Source organism: Balaenoptera physalus (assembly GCF_965194825.1).
Source record: "Balaenoptera physalus genome assembly, chromosome: 8".
Lineage (NCBI taxonomy): Eukaryota > Metazoa > Chordata > Mammalia > Artiodactyla > Balaenopteridae > Balaenoptera > Balaenoptera physalus.
Window position 1 is genome coordinate 67,468,019 of NC_138887.1, and position 24,481 is coordinate 67,492,499.

A 24,481-nucleotide genomic window follows, 5' to 3' on the forward strand; every position below is an offset into this window, starting at 1 on the left:
ATTATTATGACATGCCATGCGGTAAAGTTGACCCTGTGTATATCTATCTCCCCTACCAGGTTACAAACATGCCCTTTGAAGGTAACACTTGTGTCTTATTCTTATCTTTGTGTTCTGCTCCATATCCATCTTCCACTCAGTGAATTACACCAAGTAGATGTTCAAAAATTAGTGTGAAATGAATGCATGAGTGATGGATGAATGGAATTTAACTTAAAGAGCAATTTCTTTAGCAACATCTATGACAGCAGTGTCTTCTCCCCCACCGCCTGATGGACTCTGAGGGACCACGTCTGTCCTGGTCCTCATTTTATCCCCAGCATTTGCACTATGCTAAGCACACCATAAGCGTTGGAATAATCATTATATCCTAGAAAGGATTTCAGCGCATCAGGAATGGAAGAAAGCAAAACAATCCCAGGCCAAACGGAAGTGAGCTGCCTGGGCGAGGTTGTCGTACTGGGTTGGTGGTAAAGAACAGGAATCCCCAGGCGAACCCTGGGAACCGCGGGTGAACGCGGGCGCCTGCCTCTCCTCCGAGGCGGTAGGTGGCGCCGTGGCCGGGCGTGGCCCCCGAGTCGGCGCGGCGCCGCTCTCTGGACGGGGTGGGGAGTTGGCAGAAGGACTTGCGGCGGGTCCGCTTCGGCCGGCGCTCTGGCCTGGTCTACCCCAGCGGCTGACTGAGCGCTCAGTGCGGCACCATGGGGAAGCGGGACAATAGGGTGGTGAGTACCCGGTGGGGAAAGCAATGCGGCGGCGCGAGGCACGGCGGCAGGAGAGCGGGACCCCTCGCTGTTCCTGGCTGGGCCTGAGAGTCAGCGGCGGTGCTCGGACCTCGAGCCAGGAGACCCAGCTCCTCCTCCCCGCTCCGGCCCCAGACGCGCGTGCGCCGCGCACGAAGTTGGCGCCTTCGGCTCCCCCACTCTCTTTTCTCTTCTCTCTAGTCTCTCTTTTCTCTACACCCCGTCAACCGTGCCGCACCCTTTGGCAGTGCTCTCTGGCATCCTTCCCTTCCGCACTCGGGCCAGCAGTGCCCAGTTTCTAGAGCCCTGGCGTCCCCTGTACCCTCCTGTAAATAAGTCCGAAGTCTGAGGCCCGTGGAGGTGCCGGGACTCTCCCCCTACGCACCGCGACCGGGATCGCGCACCCAGGTGGGACGGAGGCCATGGACGTGGTCCCTCCACCCGGGGGCCTGCAGGGCGCCCAGTTCTAGCGGGAGTCGGGCTCGCATTTGAGAACCAGGATCAAAGCATTTGGCTTCGGGCCCCAGTGCCCAGCACTGCCTGGCACCTAGTAGGCTCTGTAAAGGAACGAATGGCCTGGTAATGTTGACTCTGGAGTCAGGCCCAGACTGGAATGTCAGTTCTGGTCCCTCGGGAGTTGGGGGACCTAGGATAAGTTGCTTTTCTTCTTTGAGCCTCAGTTTCTTCATCTGTAAGAGGGGATCAGTGTTGCCCATAACTTTGCAGAATAGTTGAGAGTGCAAAAGGCAAGGTGGCCGGGCGAGTGCTTGGCATGAAGGTTATTCTAGTAAATGAGATCAAAGAGATGCAGAAGTAACTAATAGCAGAAAGAGTAAGAAATATCTGTAAGTAAGAAATTCGAGGTTCTGAGGGCATTTTGACAGGCGGAGATGGGAGGAAGGCATTCTAGGTGGCTACGAGCTTGGTGTGGACAGCCCAGGTTATGAATCAGATTGAATGGGCAGTAAACAGAAGGGATTAGCAGTAAGCTTAGGTTTCAGCCTTACATTTCCCAGGCTTGGCTATGATAGAGTTTTAAACCACTGAGCAGCAAAATGAAAAAAATAAATGCCATTGAAGCTAATGTACTAAATTTAATGAACTAGCTTTTCAAAAATTAAACGATTATTTCCTTTGCGGTTAGGGAGTGGGGGGAGATGGGGCGAGGTACTAAAAGAGCTTCACTTTTATGAAATATTTCCTGTCTTCATAATCAAAGATGTCTAGGAACCACAGTGGTGAACTTTGATTACAAGGTTGAGGAATGTTCTTTTCTCTTGCTTTCCTGGCTGTAAGTCAGACCTTGTGGTATTCTGATTCTCATAGAGTTGAAATGGTGTTCTCCTGGAGCATCCTTAGGCTTAAGGTGTTAAGAGTGTTTGGGCTCTTTAATGACCTTAGGCCTTAAATGCTTAGAAATTACCGGACCTTGGGTACAGTTTTCATGCAGAGGCCTAAGATGTTTTGTTTTATTGGCAAAAGGTGTTGGTTTACATATACTTTTAAAGCATTTGAAAAAGTTTCCAAATTAGTTTCATTTACTAGAGCATTGTGGTAATTCTGAGCTCTACTTATTACTTGGTATGTTGTCTTGGCCCATGGTGGTTCTGGTAACATTTTATATGCACTTCAAAGGTTGTGGAAAGGAAAACAGGAAATTAAGAGGTAGAAGACACAGATCTTCTAATTCAGTCTCCTCATTGCAATGGAGGAGGAGATGGAACTGTTTAAACTGGGACAAAAAAAAACCTTGGGTCATCTGATAACTTAGTTTACTATTTCATAACTCTTGATTTTAAGTACAATGAACATGTGCCTCTGAAAATAATGGCTTTTTTTTTCTCTTTACATTGATGATAAAAATCATGGTTTTAGAGATGACAGAATTGCTTTCTAAAATGCCATAAATTTCAGGTTGAAGTTTTTGTAAAAATAGGCTTTACTTTTTAGAGCTGTTTTGGTCTCAAGGCAAAATTGAGCAGAAAGTACAGGAGTTCCCATATGCTCCCTGCCCATAGACATGCTCAGCTTTCCCTACTTTCAACTCCCACACCTGAGGGGAACATTTGTTACAGTCAATGAGCCTACATTGACACATCATTTTCACCTGAAGTCCTTAGTTTACATTAGGGCTCACTCTTGGTATTGTACGTTCTTGAACAGCTTTTATTTTTTTTTCACTGAACATTTTAATTCTTGAGATTTGTAAAGGGCTCTTTAATTCGTGATGGCCACCCTTTGTGCCCATTGTTTTCCAGAAGTTTCCTTCGTGTTCTTTTCTGTTACTAAAACAGATGTATCCTCTAGATAAAAATAGGTAATCAAAGTAACAAATGAAATTCTGCACATTTTGTCCTTAGCAGTTTCACTGCATTGCTCTTTTCCTAGCTTCCCACTTATATATTCCCTTGAGCTCAGTTTGCCATCCTAAGTTTCAAAGACAAATTGTTTTCTGTTACCCGAACTCAGGCAGCAGTTTGGAGCCACAGACAGTTCTAGTTACATATGAGTATGAGTGTTTGCTTTAAAAGGGCATAGTATTTAAAGTGATTAAGTCGTAGGCATCTTAAGAAATTGCAGTTTCTTTATTTTGATTGATGCCCAGCCACCCACCGCCTAATGTTAGAGCATTATTTTTCACACTTACACATAATAAGTGAAAGAGCTTTACCTTTGTGAAATACTTTTTTTGTTTTTAAAACCTTTCTGTTGTGCATAGTAAAAGGAGCACTGTTGCTTAGTAATTATGAGCACAGACTTTTGCAAGGAGCTTGTAAGATGCGCTTCATAAATATTGCTATTATAATTGAAATAAATAATGGAGATATTTAGAGTGGTTGAATTTTTCTCATTTTGTTTACTATTAATATTATGGCAGTGTTTGCATGTAGTATTTTTATTTTTGTTTTATAAAGGTAATGAGTTATTTTTAAATTTTTTCTCCAGTGTATGAAATTATGAAAGTAGACGTCTTCCTTTACATTTTGGTGCACATGCATCAAAAACTTTTTTAAAATTTATAGCTATTTATTAAAATGGTATTTTTTTTTTTTTTCAACTTGCTTTTGCTTTTCACCTGAGAAATTTTGGACATCTTCTTTTTAATGGCTACATAATATTTCCTTTTGGGAATATAATGTATTAAATGAATCTCAAATTGACGGCTATTTGGGTATTTTCAGTTTTTCCTATTTTAGTGATAACAGTTTTAACATCCTTGTATATATTTACAACTTTGAAAATAAACAGTTTTTACAGTTTTAAACTTAAAATATTTTACTATTAAGTACTGCTAAAATTATGACATGATACCAAAGAAATGAGAAGGTGATAGATATTATAGTTTTTAAAGTAATGATCTTAGCTTGCACATTGTGCTTGCTTTTGGTTATGATGATTGTCAGTGTCATTGGTTGGGCCAACAACTGCTCTGTTGTGGCCTCTGTTGGTTGTCATTTCCACATGAACTGATTGAAATTCTCAGTAGAGACAGCTGAATGAAATATTTGAGGGCATAACATTTGATATAAAAAATAGGACTTTATGCCTCGGTCTTAAACGTTGCATTTGATATCCACATGTAACCCTGATTCTGTCAACATCTCTGACCTTAGGAGCTCTAGCATTCATTCCTGCTAGTAAGAAAATTATATTAAAGGTTTAACTTTTTCATCTCAAGTAAGTAGGTGGTATCCAATTGAATGGAAGTAGTTCTCGGTATGTGTTGTTTATAGTGGTTTTATATTGTTTATTCTGCCAGAGTAATCTAGAAATATATAACACATTTGTTATGAAGGTGGGCAATTTTGTCATCTTTAAAGATATTGTTAAATAAAATGCAACAGATGCATTGTACCCTTTCACTTCTTTTCAAATGTTAGGTATTAGGTTTAAAATCAACCTTGGTAATAGTCATTTTCAACCAAAATTCTTTTTATTTATAAAGTAGAAGAGTTTTTATAAATGTTGACTTGAATTAAATTTGGAAAGCTGAATCATAGGGTCAAGAGGTTGAGACTGAATTAAAGACCAGATTTTGTATGTTCTAAAGTGAATTCTATTTAATAAAGCAACACCTCTTTGCTAGACAGTGTCATTAACAAAGAAATATTCTGCTTTATTTTGTCTCAGTGTATTTTGGGGGAAAGTGTCTAAAAATGTGTTTTACTGCTATAGTAAGTGTAGTATACAGAGCATAATATAATTTCTGTGGTTTTTTATTGTTCAAAAATATGTATAACATAAAGTTCACCATTTTAAGTGTATAGTTAAGTGACATTAAGTACATTCACAATGTTGTACAACTATCACCACTATCCATTTCCAGAACTTTTTCATCATCTCATACAAGAAGCTCTGTACCCATTACACAATAACTCCCAGCCCCTGGTAAACTCTATTTTCTGTCTCTGTGAATTTACTTATTCTAGGTACCCCAAATAAGTTGAATCATACAATATTTGTCCTTTGGTGTCTGCCTTATTTCACTTAGTATGTTTCCAAGGTTCATCTGTGTTGGAGCATGTGTCAGAATTTCACTCTTTTCTAAGGCCGAATAATATTCCATTGTATGTATATATCACATTTTGTTTATCCATTCTTCCATAGATGGACATTTGGGTTGTTTCCACCTTTTGGCTGTTGTGAATAATGCTGCTATGAACATGGGTGTACACATATCTGTTTGAGCCCCTGCTTTCAATTCTTTTTCAATCCTACTTAGAGGTGGAGTTTCTGTTTAACTTTTTGAGGAATCATCAAGCTTTTCCAAAACAGCTGCACCATTTTTTATTCTCACCTGCAATGCTTAACTGTTCCAGTTTCTTCACATCCTTGACAACACTTGTTATTTTCTGTTTTTGATAGTAGCCATTCTAACTAGGGTGAGGTGGCATCTCGTTGTTTTGATTTGCATTTCCCTAATGACTAGTGACATTGAGTTTCTTTTCATGTGCATGTTAAGACATTTGTACATCTTCTTTGGAGGAATGTCTAAGTCCTTAGCACATTTTTGAATTGGGTTGTTTGGGGGTTTTGTTGTTGAGTTGTAGGATTTCTTTATGCATTCTGGATATTAACCCTTGTCAGATACATGATTTGCAAATATTTTCTTCCATTCTGTGGATTGTCTTTTCCGTCTTTTGATAATGTTCTTTGATGAACAAATGTTTTTAATTTTGATGAAGTCTTGTTTATCTATTTTTTCTTTTGTTGCCTTGCATGATTTAATTTTTGATGTTAACAATTCGAGTATAAAATTGCTGTCAGCATGGCACAGTATTTCCTGAGATAGAAGATATAGTAGAATAAGCAATGAATTTAGAGTTAGGTCTTCTTTAACTTCTTTGGAATCGAGTTTCTTCATTTACCATTGTGCATAATATTATTACCCTCTGAGCTTTATTGGGCTTCAGGAGAAAGCACTATAAAGCCATCTTAGAGTAAGAGAGAGGTGTCATTATTATTTTCATCAAATCTCTGGTAAAAACACACTTTCTGTGAAATAGCAGTATTACTTATCTCCCAAAGTTATGAGGCTTAATAGAGCATTAAATCTACTTTTTGTAATGAAAAGTTGGTTAGTCAGATTGTTCATGCTTAGTTGGACATAGTATGCATTTATAATAAAGATTGCTTTATGAGTATACAAATGTACTTTTGTGTTTTCAGTGGTTATTTTAATGGAGTTAATTTTTGTTTTTTCCTCAAGGCCTATATGAACCCAATAGCAATGGCCAGATCCAGGGGTCCAGTCCAGTCTTCAGGTCCAACGATCCAAGATTATCTGAATCGACCAAGGCCTACCTGGTATTTGTGAAACAATTTACCTATATATAAGGTTTTCATAAATTTTTTAAAGGTTATTTTTACAACTTTTATTGATTGCCAAGCAGTTGCAAGATACATAATTTTTTGAAGTGGTATTTGATATGTGCTTTGTTTTGAATGTATAAAACACATGCATGACTGTAAAGCAAACATTTGAGAACCCCCCCACCCAATATAGCTAAAGCACTGCCAGAGAATCTTTTATACCAAGCACATCTTTATGTCTTAAAAGAGACCTTAACCTTGAAGTGTTCTAAGCTATTTAAAATGGTAGGTTTGAATAATTTCGCCCTTCTTCGGGGTGTAACTAGGTGTTGAGAAAGATGACTTTAGACCTTGTTTCTAGTTTTATCTGCTGGCTTTTCAAAGAGTTAGGATTTCCCATTGTAAAAGTTTTGTTTTAAATTTTTTGTTTGTTTTGCCCTTGTTGAGTGGCTCTGATTTTTTGTAAATAAAGTATCATAGCACTTACATTATTGTTTTTTAGTATGTCTTATTATTAAATACCCATACTCCTGAGGTAACATAAGGCAAGCTTCAGAGTTGTTAACTTTGGACTCCTTCTAAGGGCCCCTGATGGCTGGGCAACTACAGTTGAAAGTTGTATTTACACACAACAGGGAATCCTTCCTTTGGGTTAAATAGGAAGTAAGCTGTGTTTGCCTCTTAGAATGTTCTTGAGTGCTATTGTTTATTGTTGCAGCATACCAAAAAATAAATCATCTCAAAACAAAGTATATTTTATCTTTAAAATTGGGGAGACGGGATGAATTTTAAAGGGGAAGTGCCTAAGCTAGTGGATTACATGTATGGTCAGAGGTCCCCAAGACAACCCTCAGGTTGGGTAATTGCTAGAAGGACTCATAGATAGTCGTACTCGTGGGCAAGATTTATTATAATGAAAGGATACCAGCCATAGTCAGCAAAGGAAAAAAGTACATGGGTTGAAGTCCAGGGGAGACTGGACGCAGGCTTCCAAGGCTGCTTCTGTGGAGTCATACAGGATGGATTTCATTTCCTTAGCAATGAGTTGTGATAACACATGTGAGGTGTTGCCAACCAGTGTGATTCAGTGTGTCCAGCTTTTTTATTGGCGACTGATCAGCCTCTGCCTGTCAGGTGCCAAAATTCCAGGCTTCCAGAAGGAATGAAGGTGTTCATATAAACTATATTATTTGTGTAGACAGGCACAGTAAGCCACTCTTATCGGGGCGGGGGGAACCAAAATCTAAGTTCCCAGATACCAGCCAGGGCTACTCTTCTTAAAAGCAGGTACATTGTAAAATGGGTGATTTAGTAATAGACTATAGTAATTCAGTCATATAGATCTTAACTCACCCTAACACTGAAACTACTAGCTTTGTGACCTTAGGCAGATTTTCTTCCCTTCCTCAAGCTTCAGCTTCTTTATCTCTAAAATGGGGGTAATAATACTACCTTTTCTCACAGGATTGTTGTGAGGATTAAAGGAAGATGTATTTAGAACAGTGCCTATTGTATGGAAGTGCTCAAATGTTTGGTGTGTTAGTTCTTATAATCCGTGCTTAGAAGGGAAGTGACTAGTGTTATCTGATAGGCTTTATTATGATAATTGACTTACAAGGACGTGAACAAAGAAATTTAAAATGTAGCAGCACTGGAACTAGAATGGATGTTTATTAGGATATTAAGAAAAATTTATTTATGAACTTTTTGTTGCCTTGTTTGTAAGCATCCATCTCGAATTTGAATTGCTTGAAAACTTACTTGTACATTCTATTTTTTTAAGGGAAGAAGTGAAAGAACAACTAGAAAAGAAAAAGAAAGGCTCCAAGGCATTGGCTGAATTTGAAGAAAAAATGAATGAGGTTTGTAAATTGTGCCTTTAAAAAAAATAATCTTTTTTCTCATAATAAAAAAAATGAAATCATTTTTTTTTTTAATAAACCCAGAGTTTGGGCCTGCCTCTTTAGGTTAAGGGTGCTCTGTATTGTAGAAGTGTTTTTGTTATATTGAATACGGTTTGTGTATGTTTGATTTCTTAAGAAAAGAAATCGAGAAAGGCCATCTTACAGTAATTTAAATCATCTTAAGTTTTCTAAATGTTAGGTTCTTCCCTTCACTCCCCTTATCCCCAGGCCCCCATCTTACCCTGGGATTTCCATGGTGATGTTTGCTTGTTTTGATTACAAACATATATGTAGTATTTCAGCCACAGTATAGATTAATTCAACTTTTTCTGTCTGGAAAGAGAATCTAACCACCGTTGTTAAAAAGAAAAAAGTTCTCAGCCTCAGTAATAATACCTACTCTTCCTTTCAATATACAGTAAAGAACTCCCATGTCATAATATCCTTTTTGAAAGGAGCTCGTAGAGGCTCCTTTGGTGACAGGGTAAAGGATTCTGGCACCTGCAGTATCTTTTGACTGTAATTAGAGGCTGCGATGAGAGCGAGGTAGTAGAGGATGGAAGGAAGAAAGTAGTGGCTGTCTCTATATATTTAGGTATATTAGAAGGGGATAGGTAGCCTCTGATGTGTTTATAACTTTTCTGCAGAACTGGAAGAAAGAACTAGAAAAACACAGGGAGAAATTATTAAGTGGAAGTGAGAGCTCATCCAGAAAAAGACAGGTAATGCCATTTTTAGTTTATTGCTATTCTTAATCTCAGAGTTGGGTTTTCATAATAATGCTGTGTACTACTATTAGACACATTTGAAAACACGACCTTATTTAGATTTGTACTTGTATTTGTTTGCTTTTAGAGAAAGAAAAAAGAAAAGAAGAAATCTGGTAGGGTGAGCAAAAGTTTTCCATTTTTCTAAATGTTATAATCAAGAGCCTACAAAAAAAGTAAGAATAATTGATATAACCTGTACGCTAACTCTGGATAAGTCAAGGAGGTCATTTGGTGGTTACGGGTGGTTTTGTTCTATTAGTGATAATAAAACAGAGGTGCCAACCTCCTTATAACCTAGTTACTCCTTCATTACTATTAAAGAGGGAAAATTGACTACTCTTGCTACATCTGTTGTTACCTTGTGTGTGTGTATGTCTGTGTATGTGAGGGAATGCGAGATTTGACATTTTAGTACTTAAGTCATGAATATGGCATCTGTTTCTCAGACACTAGATTAATTTTGTTAAGTATTTGAGAGACTTAGTAAAAGAAAAAAATTCCTGCATCTCACAAGCTTTAATTGTTTTGTGCTTGGTCAAGTATTCATCTTCTTCATCAAGCTCTGATTCTTCCAGCAGTTCTTCAGATTCTGAAGATGAGGTAATGTTTGCCTGTAATGATTCATGAAATAATATCTCTGATATCTTTAATGACAAGTGGAAACCCATTATGAAATATCTGTTCAAAATGTTTACTTCCAGTTTTTGATTAATCATCCATAACTGAGAGTGCTGATATGAATAAATAACTAGGTATTTAAATATTGGTAAATGTGTTTTTTAGATTCCTAAATTTGTCTTGTTCATTTAAAAATATTAGTAGAAGAAATGGATTTAAAAATCAAAAATTCTATTTTAGCTAAGAATTACATGTGACTCATCACTTAACATTTTTTAATAAAACAAAGTGATGTAAGTTACATTTTAAATATTAATTATTAAGTAAAACATATTTACAGGCTGGTCCTTTCATTAAGTTTTGTTCATTGATAAAGTTTTGATGTTAATAAAATGCAACGATTATATTTTTGAAACAGAAAGCAAATATTTCTGAAATGTTTTATGTAGGATAAGAGACAAGGAAAAAGGAAAAAGAAAAAGAAGAGCCGTTCACATAAATCTTCTGAAAGTTCCATGTCAGAAACTGAATCAGACAGTAAGGTAAAATCATTTAAATGAGCAATATTTTGGATAGCAGACATTTAATTAGGTTCTTCTTTTAGTTCTTCCTGTCTTAAATTGCTCTCAGTTTAGAAATGTGATACTGTTTTTGTACTTTGATGCTCTGTGTCACTTAATTGATGTACTTAATATTGTACATAGGGCATTTAATTGTTCTCTAAGTACTTTGACATATAGGTCTCCATGTCTCAACATTTTTATGACAGCTTTATGATAAAGCATGGCAGACATTATTTTTCCCATCTACATAAAAAATTTGTAGTGCAGATGAAAACATCTTGCTTAAATTCATACGGATAGTATTAGAATTGGAAGTTGAATCTATCTTCTAATATCTGATCCAGTGTCCTTTTTACTGTACTGTACCTAAATCTGTTCTGTACTATCCAGAATTGTCAGATGCAATTAACTCTCAAACATTAGTGGTCATAAGAAATACATGCAGGTTATAATAAAAATGTGGATTCCTGGGCCCTGTCTCCAGAGTCTGATTTAGTGAGTCCGATTAGGATCAGAAGTCTACATTTTAAACAAATGGTCCCTATGATTCTGATGCAGTGCTGTCCATGGGCCACAATTTGACGAGCACTGTCCTGGGGTCCCAGAAGAACAAAGCAACTATTGATATATGGTTTTATGGCAGATATCTACTTGCCCTACTGAGACTTCTTTTGATAAAATGCCTGGCTATATAAAGTATTCAGTAGATGTTGGTTTTGTTTTTTAAAGCCAAAGAGCCAGTCTAATGATACTGATAGCTAACGTTTATAGAATGCCTGCTATAGATTGAGCCCAGTTCTAAGCACTTGACTTGTTAACTCAGTCCTCTCAACACCCCTATGAAGTAGTTTTTTGTATATCCCACTTTATGGATAAGGAAGGCTCAGAGGTTAACAGCTAGCACTGAGGGATTCAAAAGTAGAAATTCTTGCTTCCCCACTTTATAAGGAAGAGTAGGGAAATCAGATTGATGTCTGAGCATGGTGTGAATTACAACTTCAGTGCATATGATCACTACAGGTAAAAATAAGCAATAGCATAAAGTCTTATTTTAAAATAAACCCTGTGGTTATACAGATAACGTCCGTTCTTTTAGGTGTACAGAGATTTGATATACAGCCAGATAAATGAAGTCTCATTTCCTCATAAGCACATATATACACAACCTGTATTTCTCCCGTATTTTCAGAATAAAATTCTGGAAGTAAACTTTTTTCAGTCATAGAGTAGATCATTTTTTTGGTATTTTTGTTCCTTCTGTCATAGTGCTGTATCTTTCACATTTAAGATTGATATATATATATATTTTTATTTGTTTAGGATAGTTTAAAAAAGAAAAAGAAGTCAAAGGATGCAACTGAGAAAGAAAAGGTAATTTATACTTTACAATGCCTTAAGATACTTCATTTACTTAAAGAATTGCTTCAAAAAATTAACATTAAAGCATTCCCCTTTTTACCTTAAAAGATTTCTTTTGCTTATTGGGTTCGTTATTGAAGGTAAAAGATCAGAAGAAGCTTCCTGCAGAGAATTTGAATTTGTATAGATAAATGTATTATCTCGGTTTAAAATTCAAAATAATGAAGATTTTAAACATTTCCTTTGTTTCCTCAAGTCATTTTAAAGAAGGTCCTTTTAATGAAAGAACATGAACTTCTGTTTCAAATTGAGTGTACCATAGCTAAATTTGAAAACTTTTTTCTACTGTAAATAGATGTTTTATCTTCATTTATAGCTTATCTATACTTAATGCTTAATTTATCCCTACCTAAGTTTCTGGTTTATATTTTTAGATCTTTCTGATTATTAAAAATAAAAGCCTAAAGAAAGCAACTGCTAATAAAAGGAAAATAAAGACCAGTGTCACTGTATTTTATTCAGTCTTTTTGTATCATTTCTTAAAAATTGAGGTGAAATTCACATAATATGCTATTAACCATCTTTAAATTACAGTTTGGTGGTATTTAGTGTATGTACAGTGTTGGGCGTTGTTCACCTCTGTAGTTTCAAAATTTTTTCATCATTCCATTGAAAACAACCCATAGTCATTAAGTAATCAGTTTCCTTCTTCCCTCCCCACTCCCAATCTCGTGATAGCCTCTAATCTGCTTTATGTCTCTATGGATTTGTGTATTCTCGATATATCATATAAAGGCAGTCATACTATATGTGACCTTTTGTGACTGGCTTTCTTTCACTTAGTATAATGTTTTCGAGGTTCATTCAAGTTGTAGCATGTATCAGTACTTCATTCCTTTTTATGAATGCATATAATATTCCATTGTATGTATATACCACAGTTTGTTTATCCATTCATTCATTGATGGACATTTGAGTTGTTTGTACCTTTTGGCTAATGTGAATAATGCTGCTTTAAATATGCATGTTTCTGTATGGACGTATATTTTCATTTCTCTGGGGTATATACCTAGAAGTGTTTTGTTTTTTTTTTTTTAAATCAGTTTGCAAATAAAAATCCATTAACACACTAAAAAAAGAAACCATATTGACAAAGTTGGTTTAATTAATTCCAAGGATTCAAGGATAAGAAATTTATTAATATAACTTGCCATATTAACTGGTCAAAGGAAAGAAACCGTGTGATTATTTTAATAGTTGCCAATAGGGTGTGATATAATTTCAACAGAACTTCCTGATTTTTCAAAACCATTATAAAATAAGAATAATTGGTTACTTTCATGTTTTAAAAAAATTGTAAAACTAAAAACTGGCAATTTACAGACATGAAATACTATAACAACTGCACTGTGATTTTTGAAGTAATTCGAGATATACAAAGTATAGAGTAATATACACATGTATAAAAAATAACCCATATGCATACCAACTAGAGTTAACAGATGGTTTAAATTTTGTCATATTTGCTTCAGGTCTTGTTTTATGGGGGGAAAAAAAAAAGTCCCAGGCACTTTCTCCTTCCTTAGAGACAGCTGTTTCTGAAATTACTGTACCTCCTTCCCATCCATATTTATACACTTTTATTAACATAAGTATGTGTTCAGAAATAACAGAGTATTTTGTATTTTTAGAAGGGTGTCACCATGTTTCCTCTGAAGCTTGTTTTTTTCTCTCAAAATTAGTGTTGACATTTATCCTTGTTGATACTCTCAAGTTTGTTTCTTTTGCTTATAATATTCCGTTATTTTAACTCACCACAATTTGTATCTCCATTCTCCTGTTTGTGGACATCTAGGTTATTTTCATTCTTCAGTAATGCAAACAGTGCTGCAATGGCTATTTGTTATCCATTTCTCCTTTTCCTTAAGTTGTCATTAATTTTCTGAGGTATACCTGGGAGTATAACTTCTAGGTCCTAGGATATACATACGTTTCACTTGTCTACATTTTGCTTACCAAAGTGCTTGTTATTAATTTACATTCCTACTAGTAATGTATGACAGTACCCTTGTTCCTCATACATACTTGTCACACTGTGAGACCTCCCTTTTTGCCAGTTCAGTGTGTAGAGATGTTTGAGCCCCTTTATTTGTTTATTAGCCGTTCAGATTTCATTTTCTGTGAATTGCCTATTCATGGTCTTTGCCCATTTTTCTGTTTCATTGTTATTAATCTTTCTGATTCAGAGGAGTTATATACTTTGGATGCTAATCTTTCAGACAGGTAGTTAACATCTTTTGGTCTATGGCTTCTGTTAATCCTGTTTAGGGTGTCTGTTATAATCTTACATGGTTTTAATTTTCAGTTATATGTATCAGTCATTAGTTTTATTTATTTATTTATTTATTTATTTTAATTTATTTATGTTTGGATGCTTTGGGTCTTCGTTGCTGCGTGTGGGCCTCTCCCTAGTTGCAGTGAGTGGGGGCTACTCTTCGTTGTGGTGCATGGGCTTCTCATTGCGGCGGCCTCTCCCGCTGCGGAGCACGGGCTCTAGGCGCATGGGCTCAGTAGTTGTGGCTCGCAGGCTCCAGAGCACAGGCTCAGTAGCTGTGGCACACCGGTTCAGCTGCTCCACGGCATGTGGGATCCTCCCGGACCAGGGCTCGAACCCGTGTCCCCTGCACTGGCAGGTGGATTCCCAACCACTGCGCCACCAGGGAAGCCCCAGTCATTAGTTTTAGCTCCATTTTTATTTTAAATTGTTCTGAAAGTGCTAGGCAATGGAATACCTAATTAGAAAATATAGTGGAAGAAAATATTTCATTTATGATAGTAACAAAAAACATATAAGAAAATCTTAAAGAAGTGAGCAGGACTTATTTGAAGAAAACTATACAGATCTATTCAGAAACGTGAAAATTTAATAAATGTTCCTGGGTATGACTTGCCCTGCTAGAAGTTAAAACATTTTTCATATGCTTTGATGAAAACAATGTTGTATGATCCAGGAATAGAAAAACAATGGAACAGTGTAGAGTCCAGGTAAAAATTTGTAAGTATTTGTGGAACTTAATATATGATAGAGGTGGCATTTCTTGGACCAAAATGACTAGCCATTTGGAAAATATAAAGTTGAGCACTCCTTAAGGCCAAATAAATTCCAGATAAGTGAAAATTTTAAATGTATGAAAATGCAGCTAGAGAAAGACATGGGTGAGAATAACATTGGGATGGGAAAGGCCTTTACCTCAAATCTCATGAACTTTTGACCACGTAATTCAAATTCTGAATGGCAAAAAAGACATATAGGTTATAAAAAATAAGCTATGAACAAAGTATAAATATAATGAACAGACTAAGAAATACTACTAGGAATACATAAGACAAAAACTTGATCTTCAGTAATTAAGGGAAAGAGAATACCTCACATACACATAAAAATAGGTAAAATACATGTTGAGGCAATTTTTAAAGAAAATATGAACTATATTCTAATAATCTGAGATTGATATGGCTGATAAAAGAATCTGATGAAGAGGCTTTTTGGTGAAGTGTGATTCATAAATGAATGAAATAAGAAACAATTTTGAGGGTTATGGGAGAGAGTGAGAAAATCATTTGGATGAAGGCTGCTTTGGTCTTTGATTTAGTCATTATTGTTAGATAAAGATTTTGCCCTCACGTACCCTTTACTATATTTCAACTTTGTTTTTAATAGCGAGGAACTCATATGCCTGCCCTCCAGAAGGAGATGGGTTAAGTAAATTGTGGTATCTACTTTCAGTGGTATATACTTTCAGTGAATGTTAAAGGCAGCCAGAAATGATGGTGTAGTTGGCATGGAAAGATACTGTTGGGTGAGAAGAGTGGGTTCCAAACAAGTATTTATGTAAAATTGTACATACACAGAGATGTTTCCCAAAATCCCTGTAGTGGGATTTTGGTGAATTTTCTTAAAATGAACATTTATAATTTCTACCAAAATAATAAAGCTGTTTGCAGAAACAAATCACCTGTAATCTACCACATATATCATCACTGTTAATTTCTTTTCTTCATTTTTAAATTTATTTATTTTATTTTATTTTTTGGCTGCGTTGGGTCTTCGTTGCTGCACGCAGGCTTTTCTCTGGTTGCGGCGAGCGGGGGCTACTCTTCGTTGTGGTGGACAGGCTTCTCATTGTGGTGGCTTCTCTTGTTGGGAGCACGGACTCTAGGTGCACGGGCTTCAGTAGTTGTGGCACACGGGCTCAGTAGCTGTGGCTCGTGGGCTCTAGAGTGCAGGCTCAGTAGCTGTGGCACATGGGCTTAGTTGCTCCACAGCACGTAGGATCTTCCCGGACCAGGGCTCGAACCCGTGTCCCCTGCATTGGCAGGCAGATCCTCAACCACTGCGCCACCAGGGAAATTCCCAGAATGTTTTATTTCTTAAAAAATGTTTTATTTCTTAAAATACGTATTTAAGCCCCTAAGTACTCCTCCCCAGAATTACACATTTTCTCATCATTAAATACTTAGAGATTAAGTTTTGTTTGTTTTGTTTTTTAATGTGAATTTAATACTTTAAATGCACTAAGGGAACTACCGTGCAGAGACCTTTTTAGGCCATCACAAATAATTACCCACTGATTTTCTTTTCTGTAGCACTAGGCCTGTCTGATCCAACCCAGGGTAGAAACAAAAAGAGTTAAACTGCACAGGACCCAAATCTTATACCATATGTTTTCCTTAACTCTTTAAAACTTCATCATGTATAATTAAAGAAAATAAGGAGGATATTGCATCTAAATGGATGTATAGGTATTTCTTTTCAAGTTATTTAATAAAAGCATTGCTTTATTGGAATTAGAAACTGATTCCTGATAATTGTCACCAATTTTAGACGTTTCTAAAATGAAAATGGATAATTTTTGTGATAATTGGGAAAATTCTTAAATAGAACTTAAAAACGTAAAATTCGTGTGGCATAGTATTATATCTGAGTTGGCATACATGTATTTATTTTTCATAGGACATTAAAGGACTCAGCAAAAAAAGAAAGATGTATCCTGAAGATAAACCTTTATCATCTGAGTCCCTGTCAGAATCAGATTATACTGAGGAGGTAAGTCTATAATCAAATCCATTTTCTTTACTTTAAAATATTTAGTTATTTGATTTAATAAATATGCATTAGTAAAAAGAATTTTCATAAGATATTTGATTTACTCACTTTTCAAATATGTAAAAGAGATGCCATTTCAGAATAAGTTTTGTATTTTTACAGAAGATAGTTATATGGCTTTTATTTTGATAATCATATTCCCAGATACCTTTCCAATCTGAGATCTTTTATTTTTACCCTTCTAGTGTTTTCTTTTTACTACCATTTTGATGACATGAAGGATACTGTGTAGCATGTACCATATTAAAACCCAAGCGTTCCCTTGTTTTTGTTTGGCGCTCCTCTTTAGGGAGTAGAAAGGTGATAAGGTGGAGCAGAAATGTTGACGTGACCTCAGTTTTCCTATCCATAAAATGAGGGAGTAGAATTAGGTCATCTGTACAGTCCTTTTCAGCTCTAATATCCCTGTCTTAGATTTTGTATTCTCTTGGAATTAGAGTCCATTCTTAGTTAATTTTAGGTTTATAAGTTATCTTTGAAGTATTTCTCTGCTTGGACTTGATTTCCTCATTTGTAAAATAGGACCTCTTGTCCCCATTTGTAGCAATATTTTGTAATACTCCTTTAATGAAGTTTGTAGCTAATATAGGCTACCTATACACATTTTTATATTAGTATCCTCTAAAGAAATAAAAACGAATACAAGAGAATAATATATAATTTTATAAAATTATATTTCGATGCAGAAGTACTTGAGTCTAATAACACTAGAAGACATAAAATATTAAGCTGTGACAAAATTCACGCTGTAGCAGGTACGTTGACCTGTGCCCTTCAAAAGCCATACAATAGCATTGTCACCAATGACATTTTCCAAAATGGTGGACAATTCCCAGTAAAGCTCTGAATGAAACAAAATACAGTCTTCCCTCTATTTATGTGCTATAGCTGTTCTGGAACATTCACTGTACTGTCATCCTTCGATATCTGCAGGGAATTTGTTCCAGGACCCCTGGGGATACCACAGTTCACAGGTGCTCAAGTCTCTTACATAAAATGGCGTAGTATTTGCATCTAACCTATGCACATCCTCCCATACACTTTAAATTATCTCTAGAGTACATCTAATACCGAATACAATGTAAATGCTCTATAAATAGTTGCTGGCGTGTGACAGAGTCAAGTTTTGCTTTTTGAAACTTTCTGCAATTTTTTTTTCCCCAAATATTTTTGAACCGTGGTTGGTTGAATCCATGAGCGCTGAACCCACGGATATGGAGGGCCGACTGTATCTTAAAACCCAGTACAAAATACTCTGTGTTCATATTGTAATAAACTTAGATTTTATATTATAATTGGGTCCATTATATGAATGTCAAGCAGGCTATTCTAAAGTTATTTCCGGCTCCCTACATTGCCTGACGGCACTCCCTGTCCTGGCCCCACCCCCTCAGTCACTGAGATGACAAAAATAGCCACCAGAAACGATGATTGCATTCTCTAAGCTCTTTCTGGAGAGAGCTACTGCTCCTATTGAAAGTTAATAGTCTTTAATGCTTCTGTGTTCTATTCCTTCAGTCTCCTTTAGTTTATTTGTGCTATTGTTAGTTACATTTTCATGTATTTAACATATAGTAACCTAGCAGATAAACCAAACAATTCAATATTTCGGCAATTTTTGTGCTTTAGTATTATGTTGTATTAATTATGTTTGTCTTAATATAAAATATGTTACATTTGGATTTAACATTAATACACATCAGCTTTAGCAACTTTGAATTTAATGTAAATCCAGTGTATCACACTTTAAAATATTGAAATAAAATGTTAATGGGGTAATAATTGTTACTTGAAAAGATTTTTATCAGTTCATTGATACTGAGTACACTATATATATAAAGCCACCATTTGTTAAACACCATAGGTAAGAGAAACACCTACTGTATTCCAGGCATTCCCCCTTGAGGGTGGATATTACCTACATTTTACAAAGACGATGAAACTGAGGGTAATACATAGCAGAGGTGGGAATCAGAACTTGGTCTGTTTTATTTCAGAGCCCATGTTTTTTATCTACTGTACCTCACTGCTGTTTTTAGGTGCTGAAAGAAAATCTAAGAGAAGCCCTCTAGAGATTTAAAATTTTAATTTTCTTTCCTTTAAATGTTTTTCATTGAATCCTCATTGTGATATAATAGAGGTTTAGGTACAGCAAGGCATTTAAAATGTTATTTGATTGTCAAAAAAAGTTTTTTTACATAAAGGTATATTAGTGAATGAAAAAAAATGCCTTGGGTATAAGTTACATATTTATCTTCTATTCTCCACAAAAATTTTAATTTTGTAGATACGAGCAAAAAAGAAGAAAAGCAGTGAAGAACGAGAAAAAACAACAGCAAGTATCACTTATGTTTTTACATGACAACAGTATAGCTGTTTTTGTTTAATCTAAAATTAGTCATTGTAAAGCATGATTGCACTTACTAGAACTAAATAAATATTTATTGGGAAAGGTGTGGTGTTCAGCAGCTTCACTTAATGGGTTGGAGAAAATTAAGTTGACTCAGAAGAAAGGAAGCATATCCTGGTAGCAGACATCTCTGTTTCATTTTCAGTATTTTACTGTTAGAAATGTAAGCTTAAACTGTTGTTTGACTTTCTTAAGCTGTAACAGGAAGTATGAGAGTAAAGTATGGTGATTCCCTCCATCTTCGATAGTAGATACTTCCAGATCTGCCAAACCTGGTAATAATAGAAAAAGGCTCATGAAGCACACGCTGCAATGAAAAATAAGCAGGAATGTGACAACATAAATGATTCACTAATAAAGATGATTCTTTCAATCATTTCTAAAGCCAGCTGTGCTATTATGCAGGTTGAGAAGTAGAGGAGAATAGGAAAGTGGAAGTGGTATCCAATGAGAAGCAGACCAACCTAGAGAAAGTCTGTAACAAATTATCAAGAAGAAATGCAGATCATATCAGCAAAGTAATTTAGGAGCGCCCACATAAGTGTGGGCTAGGGCCTTTGAAGGCATTTTCTTAGTGAGGAGGAGAAGAAAAATGAGAACAGCATCCTTTGTAGGTTTGAGAGTAACTACCCCTTCCCAGAATGTCCCTGGCTCTTAAAACGAGGGTCCTTCTCTGAGAAGGTTCACCTGATAATGTGTGATTCAGAAATAACATTTTATATGCTTCAAGACCAAGGAGACATTTAAGAGACTTTTTTCCTGAGTGGGAAAATAATTTGGGTGAAGACTGCATCTTTGGTTCAGATTATTAAGACATAAAGTTAATTTTGGATAATTCTAATTTATATTTGCATACTTTACTGTTTCATGCATTCAGCTAGCATGTATTTATTAAGCTTCTCTATGCAGGCACTGTTCTGTCTTGGTAGAGCTGTTATAATGGAGTACGAGGTAGATAAGAGTGTGACAAATGAGAGGCTGACTCAGGGAGAGAAAGCCTCTTTGAGGACATAAAATTAAGCTGAAATCTGATTTACAAAAAAGAGCTAACCATTAGAAGATGAAAGATAGAATATCCTAGACAGAGAGAAGAGCTCAGAACCTATGGTGGGAGTGAGCTTGATATGTTTGAAGAAGTGAAAAAAGGTAGGCTTGGCTTACACATAGTAGATAAAGAGGATAGCATATAATGAGGTCGGGAAATAAGCAGAGGCCATATCACAGAGCACACTATTTGGGTTTTAATCAGAGCAAACAGGTGACCTAAATCAACTTTACATTTTAAAAATATTTTGGCAGAAGTGATGACTGGACCTAAATGAGGAATGCTGTTGTTTGTATTACAGTGGTAGTGATGGAGATGGACTGGCATGATGGATTTGAGATATGTTTTGGCTTTAGGTGGTAGGACTTACTTGGTGCTTCAGGGGTGGAGAGTGGAATTAAAGAGTAGAGTCAAAGATAGTTTAGATTGTTTGGCTTAAACAAAATGATGAATTCGTGGTGCCATTCACTGAGATGGTTGAGAAAGGATTTGGAGGGAAAAATTAAGCATCTTTAATAACTAGCATGGTAGAGCTAGTAATAAGGCACTTGCAGTCTTGAGTTTAGAGCATAGGACTGGATATAAAGATTTGGTCTGTTAAGTGGTATTTAAAGCATGTTACTGGGAGAGCATGTGGAAAAGAAGGGAAGGAAGCCTGCAAAGGTTGAGCAGAGGAAGAAGAGCCAGCAAACAAGGTCTTTGTGATAGAAGGAAAGCAGCAGAGTGAGGTGTCATGGAAGCCAAGAAGAAAAGTGTTTTAAGAACAGAGTGGCCAGCTGTCCTTTTATGAAAAAGTAACCTGTACCCAAAACTTACTTTTAAAAGCCCAGATATAAGATTTTTGACTCTCTAAAAGTCCCTGCGTACCTGGGCTCGTAATGAAAAGAACAGTGAAAGTTTGTTAGAGTCACAAAGTGGTAGGGGCCTTAGGGAAGGCGGGGGGTGGAAAGTTCCAATAGATAAGGAGATGGAGAGGAAGTTTTATTTTTGCCACCCTTATATGGCTCTTGCCTTTTCTTTTTACTTTCTTCTACTGAATATCAACAACTAGTATATTATTTGATACTACATTTTCACATATCTGTTTCTAAAAGTTCTGCCTTCTCTTTTACATCAGAAAGTCAGGAGAGTCTGGGTTCAGCAGAATTCTAGCTTCCTTTGTCTAGTCACAGTATGACTACTTTTACTAGGCTTCAGTGGCATTTTCCTCTAAAAACCAAGCGTCCATTTTTCTAAGCTGAATATACTTTTCGACTGTACATCAGTATTTTGTACCAGATAGTTGTTAACTTAATAATTAAAGTAGCGCTACCAGTCTAAGCAGTACCTAATACCTGTTCCTGTTTACTTAAAAGTAGCAGGTTTAATGTATTTGTTCTCTAAAAGCTATCATTTTATAAACAATCGTGTTTTGCTGTGGTATGACGATTCCTTTGCAGTAACTAAAATTTCACCTTTAAAATTTTTATTTATTTATTTATTTATGGCTGTGTTGGGTCTTCGTTTCTGTTCGAGGGCTTTCTCTAGTTGCGGCAAGTGGGGGCCACTCCTCATCGCGGTGCGCGGGCCTCCCACCATTGCGGCCTCCCCTGTTGCGGAGCACAGGCTCCAGACACGCAGGCTCAGCAATTGTGGCTCACGGGCCCAGTCGCTCCGCGGCATGTGGGATCCTCCCAGACCAGGGCTCGAACCCGTGTCCCCTGCATTAGCAGGCAGATTCTCAACCACTGCGCCACCAGGGAAGCCCCTTCACCTTTAAAAATTAGATAACATGAAGTATAACAGTTGATACCATAATTCAGTTGAATTTATTTTCTACAGGAAATTTTGTTAGATGCTACATTAATGTGCTACTGACTTAGAGTTTTCCTTATCTTTTGAAAATTGACAAGCACTCTCTTAGTCCTCATACAATATTATTGAGACTTTTCGAGCAATGTTTTCAGTAGCTTACTTGTTTGTGTGGATTGTTAGAAATAACTATACATAGTAGCTTAGAAGTACCATGGTGAAGTTGTTGTTTTTAATTTGCGTATTTTCATGTAGCTATGTCTAACATGGAACTATCTTTTCAGGAAAAAACAAAAAAGAAAAAGAAGCATAAGAAACACAGTAAGAAGAAGAAAAAGAAGGCTGCTAGTTCAAGTCCTGACTCACCATAACATTAAGAAGAATCAGGATTCACTTATAAAGAAAGTGCAATGTCTAAGGAAATTTCAACTGTGAAAATTATGACATATTTACTAAAATGCATGAATTTTCTTGTTTTTAGAATTATTCCTGGACTATCAGTAGCCACTCAGATGCCGCTGTGTGAAAGGGCCATAATTGTTGCCTGCTGCTTGAACATCTGTTTTTTTCTCTTCCAGTGCTTAATAACTTGGAGATAACACACCGCAGTCATACTAGTGGTTAAGATATTTGGGAATAAAGTTAATATTTTTGACTAGGAGTATCTAATGATAAATCAACAGAAACTGAATCTGGATACATCATTAAGATGTAATCAGAGATGACCAGATGACTCTAGTTAACATTTTTGAAGTAGGGATTACATTGATGTTTCAAAATCCTTACTCTGTAGATAAGCGTATTTTAAGTTTTTCCCCTTGTATACTTTTGTTTACCTGGGGAAGGAGCTTTTAGGGGTGGGGGTGGGGTTTGATATCACTTCAGCTAGCAGAATAGCGTGCCTTTATCCTCACACATCTTATTTTTGTGGACACAGTAGCCATGCTTCATGGGGAGGTCAGGGCCGGGTATGGCAGTCTTGCCCTTTACTGAGCTTAGTGACATCCTTGGACTCTGTCGTATGCTACTTTGAGTGAACCAGAGAAATAGCCTTTTGCAGCATGAGAATGCCCCAAAAGCTCTGGGATTTACCTCCACTTCAATAATACTGAATGTTTTTTAGCATTAGAATGTGTTATAACATTTGAACTAATTTTGACTACACTTTGGCTTTGAAAAGGAATCATTTCAAATGACACTGGTACTTTTTGAACTTGATAGCTAAAGATTCTAAAATGCATGTTTTATACTGTTAGGTTTTAACCAGTCAGGAAAATTTTATGTAATCAGTGATAGTTCCTTTATTTTTTGTATGAGTTTTGTTTAGGCTGTAATGTTTAGCTTTTTATTAACTCCTTATTCTTGCTATTATAAATTCCTTACTGTGTTTAACAGCATACTTGCCAAGATATTTAGCATGTAAAAAGCAGGTTTTTTATTTCTTTTTTTTTAACAGCTTCATATTGAAGCTGAGACTTAACCATAAATAAGTTGAGTGACAGGCCTGGTATGCTGTGTCTTGTTACACAAAAATATTGCCAGAATCTTAGTAAATATAACGTTTTAAAGGTTTGTCTTTGTATATTCACAATGGATTATGACAAGTTAAATTTAAGTGAGAATTACATATTTGCTTTTCCTGTGTCATATTTTACTAAGATTTTGTGCCTCATGTCTCCTGCTGAATTGTTTACTAGTAATGTTAAAAAGAATTGATAAATCATTTCCACTTTACATTTTTATATAATCAGGTAACATGAAATATAATTTGATGTACAATTTTGCGTGTTACAGAGGGTGTGCTAATTATAGTGGTATATGCACAAAACATTTTGGCATGACAAGCTGAATAAATAGCTATTTTACTTAAAAATAGCTGTGTTCTTATCAGCTCCCTTTGAGTCGCAAGTTTTAAAGATTAAGGAACACTACCAGGTGTTAAGTGCTAGGTGGATAAGTCATGTCCCCAAGTTTTTAGCCATAAAATATAATACATTTCTTGGTAAATTTTCCTAAATTTTATGCTTAAAGCTTCATAATCTTTCCTAATAAAAGAAATCTATAAGCTCTTGAGTACACAGCAAGTTTGGGAGACATTTTTTATCCAAAAAGAAGTTTCTCGGAATTGTTCGTGAAAATGCTAAAAGATAAGGTTATCAGGTTATCTGTTGATCAGTTTTGCCATGACATAAAAGTGTACCTTTGCAGACTGGTCCAGTATATGATGATTATGTCCCACTGGAAGCAGCAGTTCATTTTATTAAACTGGAAAAGAAGGTGATTTGGCAAAAATTGTA

General features: G+C 36.1%; 1 protein-coding gene across 3 annotated transcripts; it reads left to right on the forward strand.

The window, feature by feature from the left end:
- The first annotated feature begins 577 nt into the window (after positions 1-577).
- On the forward strand, positions 578-24,057 carry FAM133B (family with sequence similarity 133 member B). Of its 3 annotated transcripts, none has more exons than XM_082472123.1 (11): positions 578-725; positions 6,454-6,551; positions 8,341-8,419; positions 9,109-9,183; positions 9,317-9,349; positions 9,772-9,831; positions 10,299-10,391; positions 11,733-11,783; positions 16,786-16,878; positions 19,226-19,273; positions 22,469-24,057. In XM_082472123.1, exons 1-11 carry the CDS (start codon positions 702-704, stop codon positions 22,553-22,555), a joined length of 741 nt encoding a protein of 246 aa, XP_082328249.1. In that variant the 5' UTR covers positions 578-701; the 3' UTR covers positions 22,556-24,057. The 3 variants fall into 3 exon arrangements, with proteins under 3 accessions (XP_082328249.1, XP_082328251.1, XP_082328250.1); XM_082472125.1 differs by lacking the exon at positions 22,469-24,057 and adding an exon at positions 17,625-17,693 and having other exon boundaries at positions 19,226-19,277; XM_082472124.1 differs by lacking the exon at positions 22,469-24,057 and adding an exon at positions 18,830-18,902 and having other exon boundaries at positions 19,226-19,277.
- Positions 24,058-24,481: the final 424 nt, after the last annotated feature.

Coding starts and splice junctions, on each gene's coding strand:
- FAM133B (XM_082472123.1), top strand. CDS start 702: ATGGGGAAGCGGGACAATAGGGTG. Junction 10,392..11,732: donor AAACTGAATCAGACAGTAAG/GTAAAATCATTT, acceptor TTATTTGTTTAG/GATAGTTTAAAAAAGAAAAA. Junction 16,879..19,225: donor AATCAGATTATACTGAGGAG/GTAAGTCTATAA, acceptor TTAATTTTGTAG/ATACGAGCAAAAAAGAAGAA.